Below are 7,562 nucleotides of genomic sequence, written 5' to 3'. Positions count from 1 at the left end.
GGAGAGGAAGCAGCAGCGGCCGTCCGGAGAGAAGGAAACGGAAACGGCCGTGCACGACGGGATCGAGCACGAGTTGCGGCGTGCGATAAAAAACCCTAGGGCTCTAATACCATGTTAGGAAATATGCAACTTGTATTCCCATGAGGCCATAGGCCGATATATATACATGTACAGGTATGGAACATATGCAGGAAACCCCTTATACAACGGGATAAATACAAAGGGGTACATGACTTATATTATAACTCTAACAAATACATCCATTCCTCCAACAAGTATTTCCGGACGGAGGGAGTATGATGCTAGCTAGCTGTACCAAAGAAGCAGAAACAAACATACCTGCATGCTTACAGGGTACAACCACTGCATGTGTTGGAGATGCTCAAGGGAAAAAAAATCGGAATAGCCTTGCATCTTGGGTGTTCCTAATTGTTGTGCAGACTAATCCTAATTCACAAAAGCCGGAACCCAAAATACTGTCTCCAAAAAAAGGGCTCTGTTGCACACTGCAATTCCTATTGAAATAATCTATCAATAATTCCATAATAAAATTACACCAAAACAAACGGATACAACAGGCAGGCAGGCATATGCATTTGCAGTGCTCATACATTATAATTAGACGCATACATTATAATTAAACGTATCCAACATTACCAAACAAGCAGAAACAAACACACCTGCATGCGTACAGGATACAGCCACTTGCATGTGTTGGAGATGCTCAAGGGAAAAAATATGAATTCCCCTGCATGTTCAGTGCTCTAATTGTTGTGCACACTAATACTAATTACCAAAGCCGGAATCCAAAATACTATCTCAAAACTCCTTTTGGAATAATATATCAATAATTCCATTGTAAAGATGCACCAAAACAAACGGATACAACAAGTTTCCATAGGTTACAAAAAGTTTATTACGGTTGTGCAAACTAGGAAATAATCGAAGGAATAAAACTGGCACAAGAGAGAATCAGCCACTGAGATAGATATAGATGGCGACGTGGAAGGCATGATATATTGTCTTCGCCGATCTTCGTCCAACTTCCAAGCAATGCAGGTATTAGTTCCTTGAAGAACAAAACATGGTCAGTAAAACAGATTTGGCAACAAAAAGATAGTTTTGACTTAACACATGCAACAGGACAGCACTTGTACAGATCTACATGTTGGCACAATTGTATGCACACGATAGTGTAAACATCACTCTTTGTTTTCAGGAAATATGAACACGTCATTATTCTACTGATTTGAAACTGCATAATACATGTTCAGACGTTCAATATATATTATGATTAGACTAAACATTGGAACTACAAATGTATGTAGGTATTGGACTCAACATTGGAACTAACAAGTACTCCCTCCGTTCCTAAATGTAAGTCTTTTTACATATTCCACTACAAAGTACATACGGATGTATGTAGACATATTTTAGAGTGTAGATTCACTCATTTTGCTCCGTATGTAGTCTATAGTGGAATCTCTAAAAAGACTTATATTTAGGAACGGAGGGAGTAGAAACAAGACATACAATGCATGTAGGTGTCATCAATGAGCAAGTCCAGCATACTTTAATGATAATGATTTGAGTTGGATTGCTACTGCATAATACATGTTCAGTATATAGGGACTTCCGAATGAAAGAGAAGCAAAAGCTGGACAGGAAACAAGTAATACCTTCGGCGTGGTCTTCCATTGATCCTGTTAGCTTCCATTAAGTTTGGACACTCGACGATCATCACCTTCTTTATTTTGGCAACTGCCTTTGCTCCACCAATTGATACTAGGTCTGGACAACCCCAAATCCTCAAATCCTCAAGTAATGCAAGGTTACTACGCCAAATGTCGGCAGGGATGGATGTTATACCCTGGCCACCAATGGTCAGTGAGACGAGGGATGTGAGGCCCATTAGGCAGCTGGGAACACATGGAGAGATATCTCCACATTGGCTTAAGCTGAGCCTTTGGAGCGACGATGGTAACACCAATCCCTTGTGCCAACTGAGACTTGGGCACTCATAAACCTCCAGATGTTTCAGATTAGGAAAATTCCCAATTGGCAGAGACGATAGCTTGGGGCAAAATTGGATGTCAATTTTCTCAATAATGGGTAGATATTCTTCTTGCATTAAGATGTCATCAAGGGTTAACAACTTACGACATGATTCAATTTCTAGGGCATTTAGAGACGGGAATGTTGCAATGTTGCCTCCAATATGTGTAAGAGAACAGCAACTAATGCGCAACCTCCGTAGAGATGGAAGACTCCACATTTCTAGTTGGATGGATGTGACATACTGACATCCTAAACTGAAGTCGGTGAGGGAGCAGCAGTCAATACTGCTAAAGAGACCAGAATTCCATAGACAGAGCTTCTTAAGGGTCGGCGATACCAATCTTTGGAGGCGGATCTTTGGACAATCTTCCATATCCAGTTCTTCAAGAAAATGAAAACCCTCAAAATCTTCGGTTGGTAATGATGCTAACATCTTGCATTCTTTAATCTTAATTTTCTTAATGGCTGACACAAAACGAGGATGCAGAAAATCTCCAAGGCTTGATATATTTCCACACCGAGTAATTGTTACGTCAGTCAGGAACAGAAAGGCGTCAATTGCAGGTATCTCTGTTAAGTTCTCAAGTCGAACACAACCTAAAAAAGTAAGCGATTTTAAGCTTGGCAAGTTCTCTGGCTGAAACCAGCTTGGAAGCGAGGCACTGGCATAATTCTCAAGAAACAGAGACTTGAGACTGATAGGAGGTTGCATAACTTCAAGGACTTCTTTGTTCTGGATGATTTGAGACTCGGGAAAGCCTTCCCCCGAGGAACACATCGTCAGTGTCAACTCTTCTATATATTTCTTGTTCTTCAGTTCAGATTCTGCTGCATGATCCCTACTTAGGATGCCAACATTATCTATCGCCAAGTGTCCGCGAAATTGTTTCAGATTCTTTATTAACTTGATAACTCGTCTAAGCTCACTGGCTGAATCAAGAGTCATGGGAAGCCCAGCATAATATGATAATCCACGTGCATAAAATTCCTGTAAATTGATCAACTTCCCAAAGTCATTGGGCAAGCATTCCAGCTTGCATTTCTGGGCATATAATTTCTGCAAATTATATAGCCAACAGAAAGTTGAGGGAATCCTCTTCAAAGGACAAGCTTCGGATATTTGAAGGTACCGAAGATGCTTCCAGTTGCCAATACTATCTGGTAACTCGGTTATGAAGGCACAAGAAAAAACACGCATACGCAGAAGTTTAGTACCCCAGTGATCCATTACAAAGACTGATTTTCTCCCTAGTTTCTTCTCACATATAAGGGTACGCAGCTTCGTGAATTGGCATAGACTCAGCAAGTTGGAATCATCAAAGTCACCACTAGGGAGTATGTACAGATGACGAACATTTTCGGGAACTTTATCAAAGTCAGTCTTCTTTTGTAAGATGAAGCAGTCGTGCTTTGAAACCATCTGTGCCATGTCATGCAGCAAGTCATGGATTACATATCTACTACCAACCCTTTGAAAGAAGGACCGTGTTACAAGGTCTTCAAAATACTGCAAACTTGTAGATAGAATTGTAGCACCACCTTGAGGATCCACAAACCCTTCTGCTCCCCAAATATCAGCTAAGGAATACTTCTCAAATTTGTAATCTTTGGGGTACACAGCACAGAATGAGAAACATTGCTTCAAATGGAATGGTAAATACATGAAGCTCAACCGAAGGGCAGGCAAAATGTCAGTCTCTTGTTGACTCAACTCCCAGAGTTCATGCTCAAGTATAGAATTCCAATGTGATGCTTGAAGGTCCCTGCTTAACATGCGACCAAGAGTTTTGGCGGCCAAGGGAGAACCCTTCAGTTTAGGAATTATTTTTCTACCAATTGACTCCAACTCAGGGTCATTGCGAGAACTCTCGGATCCAAAGGCACACAATTTGAAGAAATTCCAAAAAACTTCATCTTTTAGACCTTCTAATATAACAGGATCCATTGTGCGCACCCCCTCGTCAACAGTTGGACATCTAGTGGTGACCAACATCACACTTCCCTCTTGGACACTTCTAAAAGGTGCACAAAACCTCTTCCAGCACTGCCCATTTTCCTTCATGGCATCATCCCACATATCATCAAGGACAATCAATAACCTTTTTTTGTCCACATGGTTTATAAGCGCTCGTTGAAGAGCATCCAAATTATCAGATGTTGCCTCCTTTCCATTACAAGATTGTATGACCTCTTTAGTTAACCTCTTTACGTCAAAGTCATCTGAGACACAAACCCAAATTATTAGCTCAAAGTGGGACTTCACTTGTTGATGGCTGCAGATATGTTGGGCCAAAGTAGTCTTTCCAACACCCCCAATTCCAACTATTGACAGAACAGGAATAGCAGATATTCTTGATTCATTACTAACTTGGTTGCTTGCTAATGCACTTGTTGATGCATTAATTGAACTAATTGCTCGCTTGCGTTTTGAATTTGTAGGTATATTAAGAAATCCCAATACCTGCTTCAGTTCTTTGTCACGACCAAATATTTTTGTTTCATTTGGCAGAGAGGTGGTCTCCGGCCTGACTAATTTGTCAAAGCGTTGTGCAACTCCACGAATCCCCATATTCTCCAGATGGCTTGAAATAAGATTCAATCTTGAATGGACATCACTCAGTTTGTTGAAGCTGCCTTGGATTACGGTATCATAAAAATCAGTGAAAGGAGATTGGCTTGCATTGCCCTCCACTTGCACCTTCATCTCGTACCATGTGAACTCATCGAGAAGGTCCTCGGCCTCATACACTGCGTCCTTGAGATTGGGAAGCAGCTTGGCCACATTTTCCTCATGGCTTCTCCACTCTGCTTTGTTGATTAGGTCATACATTGCAGGAAGAGTATCCCTGAGGCGTTGTAGTCCACTCTCCAATAGCAACACACCATCCTGGAGGCTTTGCTCCTGTGAGCCACTCCATCGGGAATGCAGAGATGAAATGGCAGATTTGGCCCACTGAAACAAAGTGACGCATTCATTGATGGCACCAATAATCCCAATGGCAGGCAAGCTCATGGTGGCCAGAGTCTGGACACCTGTTATTTTCCTACGAGCAAACAAGATGCAATTAGCATTGTGGAAGTAAATTTTTCAGTATGAGTATATAACAAGCCGACTATTGCAGTAGTTGTTTTCAGCAGATACGTTTCCACCAAAATTTCAATCAAGTTAGATTGAACAGACACACCAGAAAATTAGAGAAACATCTCAGGAATTGAAGTGAAGATTTAGTTAGAAATCCAGTATGTCTCTACAATTATTAACAGAAATGATTTACTTAATCACGTACATGAAATATACACTGCTATATTCCAGTGAGATTTAGGGCGTGTTTGGATCATGCCTTGCACCGCTGAGCTGTGCATGTGTGGCGTGCCAAACTAACACAGGAATTGTTTGGTTTCTACCACACTCTAGCACGCCAAACCAAAATAAGCCACCACGCGTCACCATTTTGCAGGTAAAGTGTAACGGATGATTCGTCCGCCCGCACTTGTGGCTCGCCACAGCTTAGCACAGCGTATTTACGTTCTGATCCAAACATGGACTTTATTCACATTTGGAACTGAACCGAGAGAAAGAACATGGGGAGGAACATGACATAATTTTTTCTGCTTTTATTAATTTACTTATGCAACTCTGGGTGCAATACATGAAAAAACTAAACTATCTTGTCCGCCTGCTTCACATCTTCATAACAGAGTGTTCTTCGGAAAAAGATTTGTTCTAAGCTAAAATTGATCCCTGGATTCTACTTTTAAGAACGCACATACAGAAACAAACAAAAAAACAAGACATGTGGAACACAGAAGGAGAATCCAAACCGTAGAAGAAAGCAAGGTTCAAGAGAGGCCTGCTCACCAGGATCGGTGCTGCTTGGCTTGGACGAGCGCTCACTGTAAAAAGCGCAGAAGGTGGAGGAGGAGAGAAATGAAGCTAACAATCTTGGAGAGGTGCTTAACAATGTCCAGAAGTCACCCCTCACAGCTTCCGGGAAGTTTCCAGGAAGAAGCAAGGCATGGTCCTGGGTGAGCTCACAGCTTTGTTCGCTTGCCGTTGCATACAAAATTCATGATGCTACCTGCTCCTTGTTGCATACAAAATGCTGGGAAGCTTCCACGAAGAAGCAACCATGGTCCCGGGTGAGCTCACAGCTTTGTCCGCTTGCCGGTGCACCACGTTGTAGATGCTACCTGCTCCTTGTTTCATACCTTAGATCATATACTTTTCTCCCGGGTGTCTCTAGCATTAACGAATAGACTAAGCGAACTGAATACCGACATCCTCGATGACGCCTATACTGTGTGAAAGCAAGAAAACAAATACCCTGCAGCAAGGCAAGACAGACAAATGAAGAAGTATTATCCCTGTAATACAGGCAAATTTAAATTGAGAAGCCTGTTACTGCATCTGTACTGTATTAATACAAAAAAAAAGGGTACCATAGTCGCCAAATGACCTTCATACGTGGAAAAGAAATCAAATCGTGGATCTGGTAGAAGAAAGCCGTCCCACCTGGATTCGTGCTACTTGCCGTCGCGAGCGTTCTCTGTCAAAAGCGCAGCAACATCATCAGCAGGAGAAGGAGAGAAATGAACCTAGCAATGTTGGATGAGACTGAGGGGTGGGAGGAGCCTATCAGTCTACAGGAGTCAACCTTCACAGCTTCCGGGGAACTTCCAGCTAAGAACCAGCCATGGTCCTGGGTGAGCTCACAGCTTTGTCCGCTTGCTGGTGCACCCATGTGTACTCGATATCATCCCGCTAGCTCTGGCGCATCTCGCAAGGCCAGGGTGGTCTCTGGCTCGATATCATCCGGAACAAGTACCTGCATGGACAGCCCCTTGCCTTTTGTCAGAGAACCGGCGGCTCGCAGTTCTGGCAGTCGTCGGTCGTCCAGCTTCTCCCTGTCCTTCGCATCGGGACTTCCATCTCGGTGGGGTCTGGCACGGAGACTTTGTTTTGGTTTGACCGGTGGGCCGGAGACTCCCCCTTCGCTGCGCGCTTCTCTGACCTCTTCTCCATAGTTGTAGACCCCTTGATCTCAGTTGAGAGGGCCCTTATTGACTTAGGGCGCCTTACTTTCCGGAGGCCCTTTGTCCCCCCAGAGTCCGCCGCCTGGCGTGAGTTACTAGATTGCGTGGCTCTCCACGAGCCTATGGTGGACGGTGTCCCGGACCAGGTGAGATGGCGGCTCGAGCCATCGGGCCAATTCTCCACTAAGTCTCTCTACCATGCCATCGCCCCCTCCTCCGCCCCCCCCCCCCCCCTTGCGATGGTCTGGTCCATCCGCTTGCCTCTGAAAATCCGGATCTTCATGTGGCGGTGGATTTGCGGTCGGATACCGTCAGGCGTGGAGGTCCGCAAGCATAATGGCCCGGGCACTGGCCTTTGCCCGCTTTGCGCCACCCCATCTTCTTTTCCTGTGTGTCCGCGCAATTCGTGTGGAGCTGCTTCCACGAGGTGGTGGGTGGAAATTGGTGCCACACCAACTTCCCCGACCTGT

At 43.9% G+C, this 7,562-nt stretch overlaps 1 protein-coding gene across 2 annotated transcripts; it reads right to left on the bottom strand.

The window, feature by feature from the left end:
* Positions 1-608: 608 nt before the first annotated feature.
* Positions 609-6,109, bottom strand: LOC125540523 (putative disease resistance protein RGA1). 2 transcript variants are annotated; one of them, XM_087545632.1, is made up of 3 exons: positions 5,881-6,109; positions 1,680-5,102; positions 609-1,069 (listed from the first exon to the last, which is right to left on the bottom strand). In XM_087545632.1, the coding sequence occupies exons 2-3, from the start codon at positions 5,069-5,071 to the stop codon at positions 1,063-1,065; spliced, it is 3,399 nt and encodes a 1,132-aa protein (XP_087401758.1). In that variant the 5' UTR covers positions 5,072-5,102; positions 5,881-6,109; the 3' UTR covers positions 609-1,062. The 2 variants fall into 2 exon arrangements, with proteins under 2 accessions (XP_087401758.1, XP_087401757.1); XM_087545631.1 differs by having other exon boundaries at positions 5,918-6,054.
* Between the last annotated feature and the right edge of the window lie 1,453 nt (positions 6,110-7,562).

Source organism: Triticum urartu, chromosome 2A (genome assembly GCF_056163025.1).
Source record: "Triticum urartu cultivar PI428250 chromosome 2A, HENAU_Tu73, whole genome shotgun sequence".
Lineage (NCBI taxonomy): Eukaryota > Viridiplantae > Streptophyta > Magnoliopsida > Poales > Poaceae > Triticum > Triticum urartu.
Note: the sequence above shows the minus strand (reverse complement) of the source record. Positions and strands in the feature narration are given on the sequence as shown.

Excerpts from the sequence above, each read along its gene's own strand:
- LOC125540523 (XM_087545632.1), bottom strand. The coding sequence starts at position 5,071 with ATGAGCTTGCCTGCCATTGGGATTATTGGTGCCATCAATGAATGCGTC.